Raw genomic sequence first — 23866 nt, 5'->3', positions numbered from 1 at the left:
GATCTTACCATGTTACTAGTTTCTCTCTACCTTCGGATGATTGATTACATTTTTAGAGGTCTTAATTTTTATTATTAAAGAATCAGTTTTAATCATATACAGGAATAATATCATATTTTGAACTGATGACTAGATTTGATTTGACATGCTGTCAGGTTAAGTATTGTGGAACAGTTACTACTTGCACAATATTGCTTACTCAAATTTTATGTTGAGACAGGGGAGGTGTTTTGTGCAAGAACTGCTACCTCTTGACTGATACACTCTTGTGTCTCCTAACCCTGCTCCATTCTGTTTTTCCTCACCAGATTGAGAATGCCAGCGACGTGCTCATCACGCCCTTGGAAAAGTTTCGGAAGGAGCAAATTGGGGCTGCCAAGGTGAGGATTTTACAGTTCTTCTCCTTGGATCTTAGGGCAAGAGGTCTGGAAAACACACCTTCTTTGGAAAATCTAAGCCCACTGTGTTCAGAAAACCTTGGGCAGATAAGCCTGGCACCTCGCTCATATGTCCTCCACAAGTGTCTGAACAGCCTGAGTGGTCACCTCCAGAGCAGTCATTCCAGGGTTTTGTTCTCTGATCATTTTGTGTCAATTCATAAACCATCCAGTAGCAGAGACCACAGCTCCTTTGTGTTAATAGGTAGATACCTGTGTGCTTAGACAACGTGGGATCTTATTTATTGCAAGGTCCAGGCCTCAGAGCCTAGAACACGGGTTACAAATAGGGTCCTGTGGGCCTGGCATTCTGTGCTTAGCTCTCTTTTGCTGTATGTTCAAATGAACCCTCTCTTGATAGATCTGTAAATTTTTTAAGAGAACTCGGAAAGTCAGAGTTTTATATGAAATCGTCTGGTTTAAAAAAATGTTGACAAATCACTAAAAATATATATTTAACTCATTGTTCAGGTAAAAAAGTGGGACTGCTTCAGCCCAGAGGTCACCATTTGTATCACTTGGATGGACGGCAGCCCAAACTTGGCCAGTTCTAGTGTTGCTGAAAAGACCGTACAGGGAGTCTTGTTCATTTTTAAGAGGGGGATTCTCCCAGGTTCCCGTGTCCTGTGAGAAGTCACTAGGAAGCCCTAGCCAGTTTGACCTTCAGTGAAGATTTAGAGACCACATGCAGGGAAGGTGTTTCCATTGGAATCAGTGAAAGCAAGAGGATTTTCAGGATTTTCTTCTTGCTTTTCCAGAACTGTCTTTCAGCCAGTCCCTTGCGCCACCTGCAGGACATTTGGGGCAGCCTCACACTTTTATGTTTAGATGGATTTTATACTCAGTTGTGAAATGGCCTTGAGAAGATCCTGTAGGTGGGAAAAAGGAAGCCCAAATGTAAGAACTGGGGCCTTCCCCCATCATCCCCCTTCTCCCAAGTGCAGCTGCTTTCTGAATATGAATATATTAGGGCCTGAAAGAGATGATGTTCAGTTCAGTCAGGGTTATTCATTCTTTGAAGGAGGGATCACAGTAAAGATTTTTCTTTCAATTCTACAGCACTTTTCTATCAATTTTACAGTTTACATTTATGAAGCAGTTGGGGTTATTGGCTTTGTATCAGAGACTAAAGATTTAAAGGGATGTCTTGTTCCATTAGGATTTTGTCCCAGACTGTGAGCAGACCCAGTGATGGGTGAGAAAATGTCTTGAGTGTCCCTCCCCAGTTCTCGCTGACCCAGGCCCAATGAGCAGCTTCTCTGTGGCCTTGGGGACTGTGCCTCCTACTCCTGAAAGCTCATCGCGGCGGCTCTGGAGGTTCTGAGGGCTCCGAGGCAGTGGCCGCGCAGACCTGTGACTGAGTCATCTTTCCAGTAGTCACTTTTCCCTCCAAGCACAGCCGCCTCTCACTCTGGCCTCTTCCCTCAGCACTGGTCTGACAGCCATCACAGTACGGAGGAGGCAAGAGGAGTGGAAGTCTCAGCGAGGCTCCCTTTGGGTTAATCCCACTGAGCCTAATGGCAGGAGCAGGTACTTTTCTAGGTTGGGTGGGTGGCGGCAGGGTTATAGCTGGTGAGAAATAAGAGAATTAAAAAACATAAGAAAAATGGTTGCTCACCAAAACATGTTTCCTCTCACACACTTTCTATTCACTCGTTCCTGTTGAAGAAAGGTGCTTTGGCGTTGGGGGTGATCGCGTATCCCTCCTCCGTTGTCGTTTCTTTTTTCAGTGCACCGGCTCCTCTCCACCGTGCCCCCCAAATACATTCCCAGTCAAGCCTCAGTTCTAGACTCTCTCCCATCTCGAACGTTTTGGTTCTAGACCAGGTTCTTCATAGAAAAAAATGTCTCGGTTGTCCCACAAAACTTTAGTTTTCTACCTGACAGCCCTTTCATGTTGATACAATGGAAGCTTGGTTCTCAAACTTAATTTAATTTGCAATCGAAGAGTTGGGAAAGGAGGGAAGGTAGGCTGTTCCTACTTCACTTATCAAGGAAGTGTTTGGGAAATGGGGAGAAATGCAAAGTTTAATTGAGAAATATCACCCTGACATAGAAGTAGCAGACTGTGTAATAAGCTTGTTCAGTGACAACACGGTGTTTCGCTTCAGGCAAGTGTTAAAATGCAGGTAAAAACCAAACATCGTTGGATAGGTTTTGAGTGAGACAGATGCCCAGTAAGCCCGAGGCACGTTCTTGTGGGGCCCAGAAGAAGAGCTACGTGACATTTCTATGAAAGGGGACTCCCCTTCCAAACGGTCACATCCCTCTGTGCCTCTACCCCTTTTCTCCGTGTTCAGTCATTGATAGCGCTCAGCATTGAAGGTGAGTTCTACTGCGTATGTAAAGTTTCATTTTTATTGTATATTTCATTTTTCGTTTTGTTAAATTTTCTTGTCCTTTTGTTTTTAAAGTGTTTATTTTTGGATTAAACAGTACATTAATGTTGTGCTGTATATAAGTAAGATTAAAGTAGTCATCGTGGTGGGAGGGGTCTGGAATGGATTAATTTAATCTACATTGTTTCTAATGAAAATAGATTTGGTTTTCTAACAAATTGCTTCTCAAACAGCCTTCCAGAATGAATTAAGTTTGGGAACTGAGGTTCCACTGTACATCATGGTATTATGTGCATTTCAGAGAAAACAAAGGAACAACCAACCCTCTACACAAGGTGCTCTAGAAAGCATATTCAAGAGTTGTTAAGAGCCAGCAAGTGCTCTTCAGTGGCCAAGTTCAGTTTCTGAACTCTGCTTGCATGATTCTAAGATTACCCTCCTCCTCTTGTCCCCTCTGGTGCTGCTTCTGTTGTTTTAACAAGCTGTTGCTACTTTCAAGAAGCTCAAGTCGAAGTGTGAGGTGTGAAGGCTGCCCGGGAGGTGGACTCCTGGGCATTCTTGTGCTGGTGTGGCTTCTCAGGAGTTAGGGCACCACCCTGCAGCTCCGTGTAACCTTGGCCCTGCATTTAGAGGTCTGGGTTTGGGTGAGTGTGTTTTTCCTGCAGCCGCAGCTGGGCTCTGCAGTGAAAGTAGACTAGACATTGGTAAGCAGAGGTTAAGCGTGGGCACTAGAGCTAGGCTGCTCTAGTGGACATGGGCTGTGGAAAGCGAGTGGTATTCCTGGAGAGAAGGAGGTGGGGTTCTGTGATGGACCTGTCATTGCCATCACCGCCATCACTACCACCTGATCTTTGTCACCACCACTGAGATTTATTAAGCACTTTCCATCTACCCGGCACTCTGCTAAGCATTATATTTGGTGTATCTCGTTTAGTTGTAACAACCTATAAGGAGGTAGGTGTCCTTGTCCATATTTTATTAGACAATCTTTGAGCTGAAAGAGGAAACCTGAGCAGTGGTCTCATCTAGTCATGCTCAGTATGTAGATGAAGGAACCAAGTCCTGTACCGGGGTGCTGGTTGGTTTCGAGTCAGTGCATACGGAGTTGGAAGTGGAGGATCCTACCTCTGTTCTTTCTCCATTTCGCCACCCACAGTGGATGCCCGGGGAGGCAAACACCGTCTTGTCCCTGAGGAACTGAGTAATGCTACCCCATCTTACGGACACTATGTAAATCTCAGTAAAGGGATTCCCACAGAGGTCTGGTTGCTGTGGCTCAGGGTGGGGCTGCTTCCCTTTCCCTTTCACTGCGGCTGTTCTCCTGAATATGGAATGTGGAGGCTTGAGTTGCCAGAAAGTCACAGAATTCCAGTGACTCACGTTTCCCGGACTTTTCTCACCTGTGGTTAGCTGGACTATCCTGGCTCAGGGTTCTCCTCTTTGGGATTGGTGACAGGGCTGGTGCAGTAGCTCAGTGAGCATTAAATGGGACATTAAATGGGACTTTGCCTCTGTGTAAAGTCACTGGTTCCTATATAGGAAAAGAGTTGCTTGAGTCAAGGTCTTGCCTGTACCTCTCAAATTTGAAGGAGTAAACCTCACCGGGCTTCTCTTCATTTGCTTCTGCATGCTTAATTTTTCTTGTGTGTAAGTAGTCTTTTAAACACAATTCAGATTTGTAGAAATGGATACACGTCAGCCAGAATTGGGCAGCTCAGTGGGCTAGAGTGTTGTCCTCATACACCAAAATCGTGGGTTCAATCCCCAGTCAGAGCACATACAAGAAACAACCAGTGAACGTGTAAATAAGTGGAACAACAATTTGATGTTTCTTAATCGCTCCTTTTTCTCTTTTTCCCTCCCTCCCTCCCTCTCTAAAATCAATAAATGAAAAAATAAATAAAACTGTGTAGATGGTAAGTTTGCCCATTTAGAATTTTGCTGTTCACCAGCTAAGTGGTGTCTGACCTCACGGGAGCTGGCTGGGGCTTCAGGCAATGGCTTCTTGGTGATTTTTGTGCCACTTTGGCCCACAGTGCTCTGTCCCGGGCCCTTGCTGCTCTCCTGCTCTGAAAGCCTCCACTTTGCTCCTTGCGGACCAGCAGGTCTTCACTCATCCCTCGCCTCCCCAGTGAGGCCTCCCGTAAGCACCCCAGCTGCAGAGTCTCTGTGGCCGCACCCTGCTTATTTCCTTCACAGTGTTATTTCCGTTATGCTGTTCACTTGTTTAGTGGTAAATTGTGTTTCTTCTACTGGAACGTCCTCACTGTGAGGGTGGGGACTGCGGCTGTCTTGTATTTCAGTGCCTAAAAGAGCCCAGCATGCAGTGGTTGTGTGTTACATCTTTGTTAAATGAAGAGCGATGTCTCTGAGTTTCTTTATCAGGCTGCAACATTTTTTCTTCTCTTTCAGTCTTGGGAGTTGCAGGAAAATCTTCTGTGGGTTCCACATAAGTCAAAAGCAGGAGTGATGTATTCAGTGAATTTGACCCTGTTTAGCAGGCCAGTGCTCACCTTCTCCCAGTCCCTTTTCCTACCATCCCCATGGGGACATTGGAGGAAGAGGCACCTGTGACTGACTGTGTCTCAAGTGAGGTTGATAACATGGGCCGTGGAGGAGGCTTGTCCTGGGCTCATGTCCCAGCTCCATCACTTGCTGTGTCTTTGTACAAGTTAACCTCCTTGGGTCTAAGATTTTCTTGTCTGTAAATGGGAGATAAAGTACGAGCTCAGTGACTCAGTGATGTGGTGGTACAGCAGGGATGATTATGTGTGTTGATATTTATGTTATTTTTCATTTTGAAAGCAATTAGTATAGGACAATAAAAATTCCCCAAATGGAGGGAAAAAAATCACACATCACATTGCTTTTACTCAAGTATTCTCATTTAGGTATTTTCCCACCTGATCTTTATATATAAATATATATACTCTGCACAGGATACACCATGTGTATGTCATACTGTGATTACTTTGCATTATAGACAAGCAGTTTTCCGTACGGCTGCCCAGCCTTCCCAGTTCCGTGTGTGGGAGGTTCTCTCTGTGAGTCATCCCAGATCCTAACCTTGGACAGTGATGTTTCTGCCGCTGTGGCTGCTTCTTGCCCTCACCCCCCACTTTTTTTTCTGATTAATGATGCTGCAGTGAACACATTTGTGAAGATAATATCTTCTTTGTTTTGAATTATTCCTCAGCTTAAAGGCCTCTATGTTATATTATCACTCAGTGGGTATTTGGGTCTCTATATTAAGAAGTACTTTTTGAACACTATTAAAGCTGGATCTCAGTTGGTCTATAGACTCATCCCATCCCAGCAATAAGTAGATCTTCCTACTTTGAGATTATCTTCATAGGTAATTTTTCTCCTTCGTTTAGCTTTGAACATCGTTGTGAGTTAGAAACTAGAAATTTTTGCTTCATAATTGAAGTTCTTAGAAGGTGGAGTTCTGGCTGTGCCACCGTGAAGCACTGGCATCTGCCTTGTCCCTGGCATCGTGGTGGCCTTTCTGGCAGGCACTCAGAGCCGTGTTGATGGGTGGTTGCTTGGTTTAATGGGCATTATTGGAGGAGGCCAAGTTGTCTGCTGTTGTTCTGTGGTCTGAGGGAATGATGAAGCTGTGAAGATGAGCAGCAAGATCTTGACCCAGGTTGCTTTTATTGCTGCAGCGTTTTACTCTTTGTCTTCTCCTCTTCTCTTTTTCCCAGGAAGCCAAAAAGAAGTATGACAAGGAGACAGAGAAGTATTATGGTGTCTTAGAAAAACACTTAAATTTGTCTTCCAAAAAGAAAGAATCTCAGCTTCAGGAGGTAAGAAATTTTACTAGCATCCTGAATAAAGTGTTTTATTTTTACCTGGTGCTGTGGATATGTACAGGCTACAGTCTGCCCAAAAATCCTAGGTTTGGTAGAGACCTCGGAAACCAGGGGCTTGATCTGGTGCCTGGTGCCTGGACCACCTTAGTGTCCTCCCGCCCACACCACGCCCCTGGTGGCTGCCCAGACGAACTGCACTCACAGTTCAAGGTGGTGAAGCTCACCCACCTCCTTGTTGGGCAGCCCTAAGTGCTAGAATATGCTTCTTACTTTCAAACTGAGATCTGTTTTCCTCTTTCTCTCACCCTTTGACCTTGAGTCTGTACTCTATTTCCTCACTTTTTGACTTTCTACCTTTTGTCAGTGATTTGAAATGTTAGCACCTGAAACGCTTTGGTCACCCTTCATTAATGTTAATTAAAAAAATCTGTTTCAACCAGCGCTCGGTGGTAGTCTTTTTTTTTTTTTTAAAGCAGTACTTTATTGTCACTCCTATGGTTTGTGGTTTGGTAATAACCTTGTTTCAAAAAAGTAAATTTTCTGACCTGGCTGGTGTAGCTCAGTGGATTGAGCGCAGGCCTGTGAACCAAAGGATCGCAGTTCACTTCCAAGTCAGACCACATGCCTGCGTTGCAGGCTGGTTCCCAGCAGGGGACACACAAGAGGCAACCATACATTGATGTTTCTTTCCCTCTCTCCTTCCCTTCCCCTCTAAAGATAAATAAATAAAATCTTTATAAATAAAGTAAATTGTCTAACCTGCTCCTGGGTTTTTTGATTGGAATGGGGTCTTTTTAAGAGTCAGCTTTGCAGTCATGAGCAGTGACCATTTTTATTCTGTTTGTGGAGGTTTATGTGCAAGGGAGTTTGTGTTCCTGAGAGACAGTACGGTTTCCTGGTGAAATTCCAAATTTGGCTACACAAATGTCATTTTATTTAATTCTTAACAGTTTGCTGATTGCTCTCAGGTATATGCTAAAGAGTAGCTTCAGGCTAGACCTCATTCTTAAATTTCCTTTTTTTTTTTTGAGCAAATACCACATTAGTACTTTTGTAAAGCGAAAGTTCATATGAAGATGGTAGGGTCAAAAGTGGAAAGGTGAAGACAACTCAGGAGACAGTGGGGTCTGAATCTGCTCCCAAGCGGATTTGTTCCACCTCCTCAGTTAGGGATTTGTGGTTCTCAGGACTCTTTGCTTGGGTATTTAAACCAGTTGCTTGAGTGACAGTGAAGAAAGACTCAGCAACGACTTCAGCTGGTAGTGTTTATAGTGGACTTTGCAGACCAGTTCTGGCCAACCAGCCAACAGCGATTGAGTCTTTTGTGTGAACTGTAGAACGCAGAAAATACTAAAAAGCTTTCTTTGAAGTTCTTGTGCCTGAGTAGGGAAAATGAAGCAAATGCATGAGGTGATTTTTAAAAGTAGTGTAGCTACTCAGGTAAATCTTGTCAATATGATAGAGAAAGCTGAAGAAATACTTATTTTTATTTCCTGGTCTATAAAGGCTATTGACAGCTCTACATGGGGATTTAGGCACCAGAAGACACCCTAGGACATGTGTTTATTCAGGATAAATACAGGGTCTGGCACAAATAAAACCCCTTTTTCATTATAAAATCTTTTATTACAAAATCATAAGCATGTAATTCTGTAACGTAACAATATCACACTCAAGCATGCCATAGGACGTTTTAGGTGAAATGTTCAAATTAAAGCTATAAATTATTACACCCATGTTATTATCTTACCAACCACACTCAAGCAGGCGTTACTTCTGCTGGACCCCGTATATAGTTTCACTTACATTTTGTCCTTATGCACTCTCTTTTTAGTGGATTTGGAAATGTATTTAAGGAAAGTTTCTGGATGTGGGTCACAATGGCCAGCTCTGGCCAGCTCTATAGTTTCTAAGCAGTTAGATGAGGTGAGGTATTCAGGAGTTGAGCAAGTGGGTATTGTTTCAGTCCCTACTGGTAGCAGGAGGGCTGCTGTACAGTTACCCCACAATTATGGTGTTTCCCAGAGTGAGGGCATTGTCCTCCCCATCGGTCCTCACGTGCCTGGATAGTACGGACTTGATCTGGGAAGAGTCCGGCAAGTTCTCCAGGGCCATGCCAATATCATCTCCCAAGTAGCACGACTGAGGGACCAGAACACTGGCTGGCAAGGAGATACCTTATTTCAAGCCTGCTCTGCCATGTAGTCACTGTGTGACCTGAGACAGGTACTCATCTCTCTGAGCTTGTAATTTCTTTGTAAAATGCTCATAAATGCATGTGCTACCTACCTCATGTCCAAGAAGGTAAGTTTATAGCTGCCACACAAATGAATGTAGAGCATTATCCGTGTGACCGGCCTGCTCTTCCCCATCCCCTGTCCCTAAGTCGGACGGCACCCTTCTCGATTGCCTTAGTCTGTTCGGGCTGCTTAACACAATACCACAGACTGGGTGGTTTGTAAATGACATAGATTTATTCCCCACAGTTTGGGAGGTTGGGCAATCCAAGATTGAGGTGCCGGTAGATTTGCTGTCTGGCGAGGCCTGCTTCCTGGTTCATCCAGACAGCAGCCTTGCTCTGTCCTCGCTTGGCCAGAGGGCTAAGGGTCCCTTCATAAGGGCAGTGATCCCACTCCTGGGGGCTTCACCCACATGACCTAATCACCCCCAAAGGCCCACCCTCCAGATGCCATCACATTGGGGATTAGGTTTCAACATGGGAATTGATGGGGAGGGGCACCAATTCAGTCTGTAGCATGGACTTTGTTAGTTTATATTTCAGTGGATATTTTTTCATTATGCTCTTCTGTCACAGTCCTTTGTGTTCTCATCTCCTACCCATTCATACTTTCTAAGTACTTTGAGGGCAAGGGGTAGGCCAAAGGTCTTTCCAGTGAATCCTGGCCTATTCTCAATCGTTACTATTTGGTTGTACTTGAATGGAATTAAATTAAATAATCTAATAATAACAATAGCGAGCCCTGACTGGTGTAGCTCAGTGGATTGAGCACAGGCCTGTGAAGCAAAGGTTTGCTGGTTCGATTCCCAGTCAGGGCACATGCCTGGGTTGCGGGCCAGGTTCCCAGTAGGGGACACATGAGAGGCAACCACACATTGATGTTTCTCTCCCACTCTTTCTCCTTCGCTTCCCCTCTCTCTAAAAATAAATAAATAAAATATTAAAAAAGAATAACAATAGTGATAATACTTGTACTGACAACAACAATAAATAGCAGCAAATACTGAATGCATATTTATGTATCAGATACTGTGTTGAGCATTTTACATGGAATCTTCTTAACTCCTCATAGCCACCCCGTGAGGTGCGGATGTATTCCCTTATTACATATGTAATGTATTCTCTTATTTTACATATTAGGAAACTTACATGCTTAATAGTCTGTCCATAGCTGGTCAGCGAGGATTTGAACCCTAGCTCCTGACTCTGGAGCCCTTTCCCTTATCCCAGTTTGCTTTCCTGCTTCTCCCTCTATGGGGGAGAGAGGGGTAGTGCTCTGCTGACTGCCTGCCATTGTCATTCAACGTGTGTCAGGCACCTAAAACTGACCAGAATGGCGGGGGAGGGAGGGGCTGGGTCATGATTGGTCATCTGGTTGAAACCTCCTGAAATTACCTTTGAAGGAGCTGAGTTTCTTGTAGAGGTCAACTGATTTACTCAAGGTCTTCCAGCTATTAGTGGTGATTTTTTGCACATTTAAAAAAAATCAACTGTTAGGAGCATTATTAAATACCTAGTAAAAATTTAATAGAATCTGCTTTCTTTGATTATCCAGAATTGTTCCCTGATTGCAGGGCTCTGAACCCAATACTTGGAAATCCTAGCTCATCCTTTGATCCCTGGTGGAGATCTAGCTAGGGCAGCCACGCGGAATGACACTGCCATCTAGTGGATGACTTTTTAAAAATCCGTGTATTCTTGAGTGGCTCAGAAGCTCGCTTCAGAGACAATACTCATTTTTTCCACAAATATTCACTGCATGCTTCTGTGAACAGGTCTGTTCAGGCATTGGGTGTATTGTGGAGGTGAAGTGAATGATCTGCCTTCTTGGAACTTACAGTCTAGGAGAATGCCTCTTTTACAAGATGCACAGAATGGTTGGTAGCTCTCAGACAAACTGGTAGATTTAGTTCTCAAGGAACAGGCAGGGAAATTGTCTTAAGTGGCCTGCTGGATGGGTTGGAATCCTGGCTTATGACTCCATTTCAGGGGGAGCTAAGGATGTGAGTTCTATGGCCCAGATGAGGGGCGGCCTTTGGCAGGAGACATACCATTCCATTTGGGATCTCTTCTTCCTTTTCCTTTGGAATTGCATTCAGTTGCACATTTCTTCTGGGTCCTGATGGGCACACAGAGATCAATCATTCATTCCTCATGTGTCTGCTGAATGCTTACCATGGGTCAGGCACCCTTCAGGGACCTGGGCTAGAAAAGTAGAAAAATGAGACAAGGTCTTTGCTCTTACTGACTTTATATTCCATTGGTCAATATAAAACAGAGGAATAAATAACAATGTTATATAGTAATAAAGAAATAAACTGGGAGAGAAGATAGAGACCTCCTGAAGTGGCCTATCTAAAATAATGTGGTCAGTGAAAGCTGCTCTGAAGAGGTAACATTGGAACAGAGACCAGAAGGATGAGAAGGATCCAGCTAAATGTTCCATAAGTAAGGGTGTGTCATAAAATCTGACTGTCTGGGTCATGAAATAGAATGGAGTAGGCTTGGACTGAATGAAAAATATGGAAGTGTATTGCACTTAATTATAATAGTATGTTTATTAGGTCATAATGCAAAAGGTATTTCTTATTGTGCACTGAAGTTAAAAAAAATTGAATATTTGTCTAAGGGAAGAGGTTTTCAAGCAGAAGGAACACCAAGTGCAAAGGTTGCATGGCAAGAAAGAAATTTGGAGTGTTGGAATACAGCAAGGAGCCCCGAGTGTCTGGAGGGTTGGGGTGGGAGGAGGTGAGGTGGGATGGGTGAGCAGGTCACACCAGGTCTTGCAGACCATGGTGGAGGCCAGGGGAAGGCACTGAAGAGGCTGTGAGAACATCCGATTTAGAAAAGGTATTCTGGCTGCTGGGTGGAGACTGGATTGGCAGGGGAGGGAGTGACTGAAAGCAGGGAGACCGGTTGGGAGAGGAGTGTAACTGCTTGGGGATGATGTGGCTGGCTTAGGGGAGGAGCAGGGATTGAAACCCATCTACTCTGATATCCCTGGTGATAGTAACAACCAAGGTGTACTGAACTTCCTGGTTTTCAAGTTGTTTGCAACCTTTAGCTCATTTTCTCTTTGAAACAGCTCTACTCAAAGCAAGGGCAGATGCTATCATCTTCATTCTCCAGGTGTGGGAAAGAGACCCAAGAGGATAAGTGACTTGAGCCGGTCTCACTAGATAGAAAATGAGAGAGCTGCAACTCCATCCCAGGCATTTGCTCTGCCAGCTGTTGACTGATGCAGGACTCTGCCATTTTTCTCAGAGGACTTTCCTTCTGGCTTCTTGATTCTGAAGGAGGCACTTTGCAGATTTTCAGAATGACCCTTTTCCCAGTGAGGTCTCAGTTGTCTAGCTTATGCGGGAAAGACCTATGGGGGGTGTGGGGTTGTCAGGGGAGTTAGTGTGGGGAGGCAGTGCTGCCTAGGGATTTAAAGGCACTCACAAGTCTTGGAGGCAGATCAGCCAGGACAGAAGTCCTAGCTGTGCCCTGTACTGGCTGCCTCAGGATCCTTAATGTCAGCAGAATTCATTTTCCTCCTGTAGATTAGAGGTAAAGATAATATCTTCCTAGGAATTTAGTGAGTATTAAATAATTAGAATTAATGAAGTTTGAGTAAGGTAACATACGTATAGTTATGGACACAGTGTCTGGTACAAAGTTAAGTGCTTGGCTAACCATTATTGTTATTCTTATTTATGTTTCATGTTCTTTTCTTTGTTTTTAAAAACCACCTCAAGACTTTTTCTGGCCTGCTTGCTGAATGCTCTCCTTGGGTAGTGACTTGACTTTTCTCTGAAATTCCATCCTATTTGTAGGCAGACAGCCAACTGGACTTGGTCCGGCAGCATTTCTATGAAGTATCCCTGGAGTATGTCTTCAAGGTGCAGGAAGTCCAAGAGAGAAAGATGTTTGAGTTCGTGGAACCTGTAAGTAGATGCTCTGTGTTTAATGGTGTTTCCATACTTTTATCCCTAGCCCTTATTCCAACTACTCAGCTGACAGAATGACCTCAGTTGCCAGTGAAGAGGTTGACCAGCCCTGAAGCTGTGTCTTGTGGAAAAGAGCAGTGCATCCCAGCCTGGCTGCTGTGGGTGCTTCCCGTCCTCATTCATGTACAGCCCCAGCTGGGAGATGGTGTGTTCAGCAGTAGTTGCTTCCTCTAGTCACCCTGTGTTGTCCTGCTTGGTTTGCAGGTGGAATTGGTGAAGTAAGGGAGGGGAGGAGTTTTTTCCATGTTGCTGATCCATGGTGATTACACCTTAACTTTCTTCTTCCCTCTCCCTTCCTCTCCTCCTCAAATAATCCAACTGTAGTAGTAACCTAAGAAATAGGAGAATGTATGATACCTTTCTCTTTTTTGCATACTGAGTTTAAAGCCCCTCTTTATCTCACTCGTGCAGTAAAAGATGCTTTATAGAGCAATTTCTCACTTTAGGTTTGCTGTAACTGAGCAGCATGGAGAGTCTGCCGGGTGGCCTGTGATGAGATTTGGATTTGGGCAGTGTCTTTGTAGCCGTGAAAGGTTATATTGTAGATGCAGGTCTGTCTGTACTCAAGGCGACCCCATTGTGGTTGTGGCTCCGTGCAGACACGGTGCTGCCCCACCCGGCTGTGGCACTGTCCAGAAGACTCTGTGGAAACACCACAAGATCATAAGGGTCTCAGTTAAAAACTTTGTAGACCTTGAGAGACCTTTGTAGACCTCTTTTTTAGTCAAATGCAGCTTCTGATTTAGACCCAAGTGTGGGAGCTCACAGCCTCACCAGGAAAGCAAAATGTACAGAGGTAGCCAAGGCCGAAGGCAGTTCAGGCCTGGGCAGCAGGATGCATGCCAAGAAGTGCCGGAAGAATTTGAAAAGGAGCAAATTACTGTGGTTGGCAGTTGCTTTTCAAGTCGTAAAGTGAGGCACCTAGAAACCTAATGAAAAAAAGGTTTGCTCTCATGTTAGAATGAAGAGACTTGGCCGAAGTTGAATTAAATGAGTTGGTCTTGAGGCTCGATGTAGGACTCAGATGTTTAATCTTCACTTTTGTACAGGAGTTCTCATTTCTGAACACGCCAGCTTATAGGCAGGCCAGTGGCTTCAGGAGCAGCTGAGAAGGGGGAGAAGAGATTCATAGAATGAAAATGCCACTGACTAGATCAGTGGTTCTTAAAGTCTTAGAAATACAAATTCTCAGACTCTACCCTAACCCAAAAATTGGGGGGCGGGGCCCAGTGATCAGTATTTTAGTAAGTCCTCCAGGTGATTCTGCTGCACATTAAAGTTTTTGCCACTGGCCTACACCGTACAAAAGAACAAGAATTAGCGATTGATACTGGCTGCAGCTGTACTGTGCCGGTATCAAGTGCTGTACGTCATCCACCCTCACGCTGTCGGGGAGGGTAGGCACTACTGTCTTTGTATAAGCCTCAGATGAAGAAATGGAAGCACATTTATTTACTTCTCCAGGGTCACATTTAGTGAATGAGGTTGGTGTTCATGGTTTGAGTTGGTTGCAGTCAAGGGAATCTTCCAGCCGTACAAGGAACCCCCGTGCTCACTCTGCTCATTTGTTTCTTAGAAAGTAACTTCATGTAACAGGATGTCATTGACCTTCAGAAAAAGAAACAAAATGCTAGCATTTCAAGGAAGAAAAATCAGACTTCTGGGGTCTAAACTATATTTACATAATTTTTTGTGTGTGCCCTGGAAACCTTTGTTTTCTTGTTGAGGTACCACATGTTCTGGAGACTTGGATTGCAGGTAATGACGTACGGACTTCATGAAGGTGCTACAGAGAACTCGTTCTCCCGCTGGTCAGACGCTGCATCCTCTCGGCCCTCACCTCCTGAGTGTTTCTTGGGGCTGCTGGGCCTTCCTGTGCTTTCTCACTGCTCTGCCCCATTGCAGGTTTTCATTTTTTTCTCTCAGGTCTGTTGCATCCTGTCCTGGGCCTCCCTCTTCTCCAACCTGGTTTGGGCCCTATTACCACAGTGCATCCTCTAACCCATCAGTCTGGTTATATCTCTCTTGCTCAGTAGCGCCTGTTGGCACTCCTGTGCGAAACCCATTTTGTGGATGAGCGTAGTCTTTACTCATCCCAGGGCAGTAGTAGGTAGCATTATTATGCTTCTGTAAAAGATGAATTAAAGGCAGTTACATGGCTTACCCAGCCCAGCTTCACATCATGCTATTGTCTGTCCTTTTCATGGTATCAATGAATGCTTCTTGGCAGCTGTAGTGGTTTGCTAGGGCTGCTGTAGCCGAGTGCCTTACACTTGTGTCTTAGAGCAAACAGGTGTCTTAGAGCAACAGAAATTTATTGCCTCATATTTCTAGAGGCAAGAAGTCTAAGATCAAGGTGTCAGTAGGGCATGCTCCCTTCGCACGCTGTTGGGAAATTATCCTTCCTTTCCTCTTCCCAGCTTCTGGTGGTTTGCTGGCATTCCTCACATATAAATTTTTTCAAAATATATTTTGTTATGTTATTACAGTTGTCCTGTTTTCCCCCTTCACTCTCCTGCACCCTGCACCCCCTCCCACCCACATTCCCCGCCTTTAGTTCATGTCCATGGGTCATACTTGTAAGTTCTTTGGCTTCTACATTTCTTATACTATTCTTACACTCCCCCTATTTTCTACCTACCATCTATGCTACTTATTCTCTGTACCTTCTCTCCCTCTCTCCTCCTCCCACTCCCCTGTTGCTAACTCTCCATGTGATCTCCATTTCTGTGGTTCTGTCCCTGTTCTAGTTGTTTGCTTAGTTTGTTTTTCTTTTTGTTTTAGGTGTGGTTGTGAGTTTGCTGTCATTTTATTGTACATGCTTTTTATCTTCTCTTTCTTAGATAAGTTCCTGTAACATTTCATTTAATAAGGGCTTGGTGATGATGAACTTTAATTTGACCTTATCTGAGAAGCACTGTATCTGCCCTTCCATTCTAAATTGAAAGCTTTGCTGGATAGAGCAATCTTGGATGTAGGTCCTTGTCTTTCATGACTTGGAATACTTCTTTCCAGCCCCTTCTTGCCTGTAAGGTCTCTTTTGAGAAATCAGCTGACAGTCTTATTGGCACTCCTTTGTAGGTAACTGTCTCCTTTTGACTTGCTGCTTTTAAGATTCTCTGTTATCTTTCATCTGTAATGTAATTATGATGTGCCTTGGTGTGTTCCTCCTTGGGACTCTCTGTGCTTCCTAGACTTCCTGGAAGTCTATTTCCTTTGCTAGAATGGGGAAGTTCTCCTTTATTATTTGTTCAAATAACTATTCCACTTGTTCTTCCTCTTCTCCTTCTGGTACCTCTATAATTCAGATGTTGAAACATTTAAAGATGTCCCGGAGGTTCCTCAGCCTCTCCTCAGTTTTTTAAATTCTTGTTTCTTCATTCTTTTCTGATTGGATGTTTCTTTCTTTCTTCTGGTCCACTCCACTGATTTGAGTTCCAGTTTCCTTCCCATCACTCTTGGTTCCCTGTACATTTTTCTTCATTTCACTTAGCATAGCCTTCATTTTTTCATCTAATTTGCGACCAAATTCAGCCAATCCTGCGAGTATCCTGATCACCAGGGTTTTGAACTGTGCATCTGATAGGTTGGCTATCTCTTCGTTGCTTAGTTGTATTTGTTCTGAAGCTTTGATCTGTTCTTTCCTTTGGGCCATTTTTTTTTATCTTGACACACCTGTTACTAAGTGAGGGGTGGTGTGTTCATCAGGGCAGGGCAACCGAGTCGCTGGATTGTGACACTGTATGTGGTTGGGAGCTCCCAGCGGGAACAATGGTGCTTGCTCCACTGTCTCTCCACTGTTCTGCTGCTTCTCCCAAGCAAACCGGGCCCATCTGGTGCTCATTCCCAGGTGGGTGGGCTTGTGGACATTCTAGAGCCCTTGTGGTCTCTCCAACAACTCTCCTGTGAGGCTGGGAGTTTCTCCCGGCACCTCAACCCTGACACGTGTTTTCATTCGGTGCTTTTAGGCTTTATTTCCCTGCACTGGGACCCTGGGTTGTGCGGTCTGTCTCCCTCCCCCATGTCTCCTGGTTTATCCCCACCAATGTGGGACCACCCGGGTCAGCCAGCCACTTTAAGGGCTGTGCCCCTCCATAATCTGCTGCCTTGCTGGGTCGGCCAGCTGCCACCCTGCACCCGGAGTCTGCCAGCCACTGCTCTGCTGTGCCACCCTTCCCGACCTGGCCGCCTGACTCTGCCCCTTCTACTGGTCTGGTTTAATGTGTCTACTTTAACTCTTTGGTTGTCGGACTTCCATACAGTTCAATTTTCTGTCGGTGCTTGTTGTTTTTTGTTTTTAAATTGTTGTTGTCCTTATTCTGGTTGTACGAGGAGGCACAGTGTGTCTACCTACGCCTCCGTCTCGGCTGGAAGCCCACATTCCTCACCCTGTAGCTGCACCGGTCCGGTCCCTTGTCTTCACATGGCTGTCTTCCTCTGTGTGTTTCTCTGTGTTCACGTTTCCTCTGTTTGTGAGGGCAGTAGTCACTTTAGATTAAGGCCTGATAGCTTTGTTTTAACTCAATTGCCTCTGTAAAGAAAGATCTATTTCTAAATAGAATCACATTTTGAGGTACTGTGGAGTTAGGATTTATTTTTCATTTTTACTTCTTATGTTTTCAATGGTTTTTCATTTTTAGTTTTTATTAAAATGTTCAAATATGCATTAAAGTAGAGAGAACGGTATAGTCAGTGCCTATTTCTTTACGTTGTCCCCATTTTTCCCCCTTCCTCTCCCCTGCACTATCCACCCCCACCTTGCACCTTCAGTTTTCACCCCCTTGTTTTTGTCCACAGGTCCTTTATACATGTTCCTTTACTTGATTCTTCCCTCTCTTTCCCCTGGTCTCTCCCCTTGCCCCCCCCTCCTCTGGTCACTGTCAGTTTGTTCTTTATTTCAACGTCTCTGGTTCTATTTTGCTCGCTTGTTTGTTTTGGGGGTTAGGATTTAAACATATATTTTTGATTGGGGGTGGGGGTGGGGGATTAGTGGTCAGGGACATAATTTTTCAGATAGTCCGGAATGATGCAACCGGCACTAAATGGCGTTACATTTTTGCTTATTTATTTAAAAAAGTTGATCTATGTTGTCAGCTAGAAAATAGGAATAGGTATTTTTTCCAGTTATTTCCTGAGGAAAATAATGATGGAGAAGAAGGCAAAGGGAGGTGGGAAGGTCTTGACTGGTGTTTCCTTGGTTGCGCTTTGATTTTGTGTCCCTGACTGTTCAGGGCGGACCCTGGGTGGACACACTAACTCCTCTTACCTGGCAGCTGGTGAGGCTACAACAAGCTCTTCTTCTCTGTGTTTGGGTAGAAATGTTTCTTTGAGGCAGACAGATCTTCCCATCTCTGGAGCCCTTCTCTGGGCCTTGCCCAGCATCCTGAGGAGTGGACTTTCATTTCCCACTGGGTATTACATGCAAAAGTTCATACAGTTTGTGGGAAGGGGATGTCAGTAGGTGGGGATGATGAGAAAAGATGCTGCCAGGGGAGAAGGAAGGAAAAGTGGGCCAAAGATAGCAGTGTTTGAGGAATCATTTTCTGCAGAACAGTGGATAATCAGGCATGATACCAAAGGATGTGAAAGCCAAAATACGTATTGGTAACTCTGCCTTTGGAGCACTTGTGTGTGTGCCCTGGTGGCATCTTAGTGAGCTGTCTGAGATACTGCATTATCCTAAGCAAGAGACGCTTTGGTTATTTGAAGTGAAGGATAAGTTCAAGTTAATAGGAGGAATGACTTCAGCATTAGCTGCTTATTTTCTGCTTTATTCTCCAGTGAAGGATAGCTCAGTGCCTTGGAAAAGTGATGAGACTCAGCATTTGAGGACAGCACGGAGGGAAGAGCTAGAACAGTTTTCATGGTAAATACCGACACTAGGTTTGGTATACAAGTCCCTTCTTTTTTTTTTAAATATATTTTATTGATTATGCCATTACAGTTCTATTTCCCCCCTTCATTCCCCTCCACTCTGCACACCCCTCCCCCACCATTCCCCCCCTTTAGTTCATGACCACGTGTCTCAAGTTCTTTAGATTCTGTATTTCCCATACTATTCTTGTCCTCCCCCCTATCTATTTTCTACCCACCGTCTATGCTGCTTATTTTCAGTACCTTCTCCCCCCTTCTCCTCCTCCCACTCCCCTGTTGCTAACCCTTCACGTGATCTTCATTTCTATGGTTCACTCCTGATCTAGCTGTCCTCTTAATTTGCTTTTGTTTTAGGTGTGCTTCTTAATAACTGTGAGTTTGCTGTCCTTTCACTGTTCATCTTTTTTGTCTTCTTTTTCTTAGATAAGTCCCTTTAACATTTCCTATAATAAGGGCTTGGTGATGATGAACTCCCTGAATTTGATCTTATCTGAGAAGCACTTTATCTGTTCTTCCATTCTAAATGAAACTTTGCTGGATAGAGCAATCTTGGTTGTAGGTCTTTGGTTTTCATGACTTGGAATACTTCTTTCCAGCCCCTTCTTGCCTGTAAGTTCTCTTTTGAGAAATCAGCTGACAGTCTGATGGGAACTCCTTTGTAGGTGACTGTCCCCTTATCTCTTGCTGCTTCTAGGATTCTCTCCATTTTAATCTTGGCTAATATAATTCTGATGTGCCTTGGTGTGTTCCTTCTTGGGTCCAACTTCTTTGGGACTCTCTGAGCTTGCTGGATTTCCTGGAAGTCTATTTCCTTTGCCAGAATGGGGAAGTTCTCCTTTATTACTTGTTCAAGTAAGTTTTCCACTTGTTGCTCTTCCTCTTCCCCTTCTGGTACCCCTATAATTCAGATGTTGGAATGTTAAAAGATGTCCTGGAGGTTCCTAAGCCTCTCCTCATTTTTTTGAATTCTTGTTTCTTCATCCTTTTCTGTTTGGTCATTTTTTCCCTCTTTCTGATCCACTCCTTTGATTTGAGTCCCAGTTTCCTTTCCATCACTTTTGGTTTCCTGTGCATTTCCCATCATTTCAATTAGTTTAGCCTTCATATGTTCCTCTAATTTGTGACTAAAATCACCCAGTTCTGTAAGCATCCTGATCACCAGTGTTTTGAACTGTGCATCTGAAAGTTTGGCTATTTCTTCATCGCTTAGATTTATCGGCTCTGGGGCTCTGAGTTGTTCTTGAGCCATGTTTTGATCTGTTCATGCCTGTTATGTACGAGGAGGTGTTCACCATGGCATGGCCACCCAGGTTGCTGGTTTGTGATGCTTTATGTGGGGGCGGGGTCAGAGAGGGGCAATGGAGGTCCCCTCTGCCACTTTCCGCCACTGGGGCCTGCACAGTCTGTCCCACCGCTTCACTCTTTCATCAGTTTATCTGTGCTGGACTGTGTGACCATGGTCAGCCCTCAGTGAGTCCACCGCCTTGCGCCCTCAGTGGGTCCACCCGCTTCTCCACACCTGGGATCCGCCCATGGCGGCTGGCGCACCTGGATTGCATGCCCAGGTTGGTCTGGTGGATCTTTCCTGCCTGACCCCGCTCTGCTGCTGGCTCTGCTCCTCTTACCGGTTTGGCTGAAGGGTTCGTTGTCATCAGACTTCTGTGTAGTTCAATTTTCTGTGGTTTGGCTGCGTTTTTGTTGCTAAAACTTTGTTGTTTTTAAACTTGGTTGTGTGAGAAGGTCCAGTGCTTCCACCTATGCCTCCATCTTGGTGGAAGTCCTCAAGTCCCTTCTTGTATACTATGGGAACCATGTAGAAGGAAGACTCTGGGCCTTCTCAAAAAAGTGTTCTATGTAAAGTAAATCCAAAGGCTTTGGTCGTCTTTGAAGCAATTTATCTTTAGTCTTTGGTGGCTCTAGGCGACTTAACTACCCATTCATTGATTTAGGTTAGGGATCTATCTCTGGTACCACTAGATATGTGTGTGTGTGTGTGTGTGTGTGTGTGTGTGTGTGTGTGTGTTTTAATAGCTAGGGGACTCAGCAGTACCTGTTCTCCCACCCCCCATGAAGGTCTGAGGGATTGATTGGTAGTCTGGGGACTGTGGCAGTGGGAAGGTAAGGCACCACACTGTTGTAAGCGGGCCTTTGTCTGACTTCTCAGTGTAGAGCTCTCTGACGGACTGGGCTGGGCCTGTGGCTTAGCCCAAAGCAGGTCTTCCCTCTGATCTTCCCTCAGATGGAGTAGCACATGCCTTGATGCTTCCCACTTCTGTTACAGCAGGGTGGGAGGGGGGTGGAATGAGTTCTCTTAACTGCATTCTTAGGGCTGCCCTCAGAAGAGGAGAGTTGGGTGAAAATAAGTGAGACCATGTTTAGTAAGTAAAAGTATATTATTTAGGGATTGAAAAACTAAACACAATGTAAAGTGAGGTGACTGTGTGTCTAATGTAACGTGATAGAGGGAGGTCAGTGGACCTTTTGGAACATGTGAGTCAGCATTGAGAAGTTCAAGTTAGAATGGGGATGGTCCCCAAATGCAGGAAAACTGAGCCTGTGATGAGGTGAGGGTCTGGTTCTTCCAAACCTTGTTCAACCTTTGATTTTAATCCTTTTTCATGTTGAGATTTGGAACTGAGGCAAGATATGTAGAATTTGGGAAGGGGCCAGGGCAGCCTAACGAGCGTGAGGCTTGCATGTAGGCTCTGAGAGAAAAAAGACTGTAGGAACATTTATTTAGCTTGGAGAAGGGAAGGCTGGCAGGAGCCCAGGGCAGGGACTTTAATAGTTTTTAAGTATATGAAGGCGTGTTGTAAGAATTTCTGCGAACAGATGTTTTCACTCTTCACTAAAGACAAGACTAAACAATGATGGGCTTACCTTTGGCCCTAGGCAATTTAAGTGGGAATTTAGGGAAAGCATTGTACCTGAGTATGTGGGAACATGGGAGTATTTTAATAAAGAAATCCATAGTGTTTACTTTTCAATAGTTTAAGGAGAGCTGAGGAACACTTGAGCTGAAGTCTCACCTGCATGTTTTTTTTTTTACTTGACTTTGCCTGTTAGACTTCAGACTCAGAACACACCAGCTTCCTTTCCTCCCTTTCTTGTTGGTTATCAATATAATCACACTCTTCTGCACAATAACACAGTACTACAAATGTGTTAGCATGAGGCTGATTCAGAGCTGTGGTGTTTTAATTTCTAGCAAAATGATTTTCTTAGGAGGTGGTAAGAGCTTGGGTGTTGGTGTCAAGGAGATCTGGTTTCAAATCCTGGCTGCCACTTACTGTGTATTTTGGGGCAAGTTATATGACCTCTCTGAGAGTCTACTTCCTCATTATTAAAATGAATGTAACGGTACTACTTACCTAATAGATGTTGTGAGTACTCCTCAGCGAAACAGTGCCTGGTGTGCAAACAGTGCTCAGTAAGTGATAGCCATTGTTATTACTTTATTCTAGATTTTCAAACCAGGGTGGGGGACTCATATACAACTACATAATACCTCTTTGACCTACTTATGTAACCTCCGCCTTTCTACCTCATTGCAGCTACTGGCATTCTTGCAAGGACTCTTCACTTTCTATCACCATGGTTATGAACTGGCCAAGGATTTCAGCGACTTCAAGATGCAGCTGACCATTAGCATACAGAACGTGAGTTTCCTTTCCCTGGTTAAGAAAAGGAAAAAACAAATTATGGGTTTGGTTGCCTAGAGATTTGCTTACGTGGGTTAGAATGCAGGTAAGGAGGATGGGTCTTGCTTGGTTCAAAGGGCAGCTGGGGGCAGGCATTTCTAGGGTCTTGGTAGCCCAGATTAGAACGTCATCCTCTTCTCCATTATTTCAAAGCCCTATTTATGTTTTTGGAAGTGCTGCTGCTGATTGTAGTTTAAATCTGTGGCAGCAGGGTCAGGATTTCCTTTGGCAGTGGGAGTCCCAGCCCAACCCAGCCCAGCCCTGCCCAGCCCCACTTCTGTGCCTCTAGCTGCCCTGCCCCACGAGACCTTGGAGCGTCCGCGTGTGTTCCGGCCGTGGGGGTGGGGCACGCATGCTGGCCCCAGCTCAAACGATGTGCTCTTTTCAACTCTTACTAAGGCTGAGAGGAAATCCAAGTCAAAGGAAATCCCAATCTCCTTTCCCAGATTTAAACAGCAGGACCTTTTGGGTGCTAGGAATCCTGCCTGGGGCTGTTTGGTCAGCAGTCTGGTGCTCGAGCCCACTTCTTCCTTAAGTCTGGGCCACCTTAGTCTGCATGTCATCTTTGTTTCTAGATGATTCTGTGTGGAAAAGAAGCCAAATGCACCCATGTGAGTTGTACTGCAAGGCTTTTAGAAGCCTGCAGCTTGGTCCGACGTAGTTCTCCGTGTCTTGCTCGAGAACAGGTAGTTGCAGAGTCTCAGTAAAGGTTTTACAATGCGTGGCTTCTTGTTCAGCCAGCTTCCTTCTGAGAGCCAACTGAAGTGGAGATTTACATGTAGCAGGTTTATAGGGAGTAGTGTCAGCAGAAACACCTAGGAGAGAGTAAGCCCCCTGCAAGAGAAGTTGAGCTGTGATGCAGTTGTGACAGAGGCCTCAGTCAATGCCATGGGTGCCCTGGAGCTGGGACGCCCTTCAGAGTGGACAGAATAGAAGCAAGGGGAGCAGGTGTTTGATGCTTTCCCCCTTTGTCCCTGGACTACTCCTTGGGTGGGTACCACCTGCCCTGGGAAAGGGAGTAGCCCTCAGTGAAACAGCTCCCTTTGGAGGAGGGAACCATTTGGGACATTAGCCAGCAAACTTGCCTGCACCTGGAATGAGCCCCTCAGTCCTAATGGGAATGGGGAAGGGGGCACATACCCTCCTGAATCACCTGGATGCTTTTTTCAAATATACATTTCTGAGTCCAGAGGCACTCCTTTCCCCTTTAGTGGCGAGGCCTGATGATTTGCATTTCTCCAAGTTCCTTGGGTTATTTTGATGGTCCCTAGAGTCTGAGAGACAACTTGGCATAGGACTTCAAGGACAAAGTAAACTTGTTGAATATCTGCTTAATATTTAGGTGGCTGACTTTAGAACTAAATGATCTGATTTTAGGTCTAAGGATTCAGTTGGTTAATGTTCTGAATTGTTAGAGGTGGGAATAGGGTTCTGTATCTTTGATTTGAATACAATTCCTTTCATCCTAG

General features: G+C 44.7%; 1 protein-coding gene across 7 annotated transcripts in view; it reads left to right on the top strand.

Moving 5' to 3' along the window:
• The window catches only part of ARHGAP26 (Rho GTPase activating protein 26), a 416835-nt gene that overhangs the window by 104002 nt on the left and 288967 nt on the right, over positions 1 to 23866 (top strand). For all 7 annotated transcript variants that reach the window (XM_053666461.1, XM_037141721.2, XM_053666462.1 and 4 more), the window contains exons 4-7: positions 309 to 380; positions 6484 to 6585; positions 12649 to 12759; positions 22251 to 22355. In XM_053666461.1, coding sequence (XP_053522436.1) covers positions 309 to 380; positions 6484 to 6585; positions 12649 to 12759; positions 22251 to 22355 — 390 coding nt within the window. The remainder of the gene's footprint in view (positions 1 to 308; positions 381 to 6483; positions 6586 to 12648; positions 12760 to 22250; positions 22356 to 23866) is intronic.

The sequence above is a fragment of the Artibeus jamaicensis genome, unplaced genomic scaffold, assembly GCF_021234435.1.
Source record: "Artibeus jamaicensis isolate MK-2021 breed Jamaican fruit bat unplaced genomic scaffold, CSHL_Jam_final contig_456, whole genome shotgun sequence".
In the NCBI taxonomy this organism is placed as follows: Eukaryota; Metazoa; Chordata; class Mammalia; order Chiroptera; family Phyllostomidae; genus Artibeus; species Artibeus jamaicensis.
This window is presented reverse-complemented; position numbering and strand designations above follow the sequence as displayed.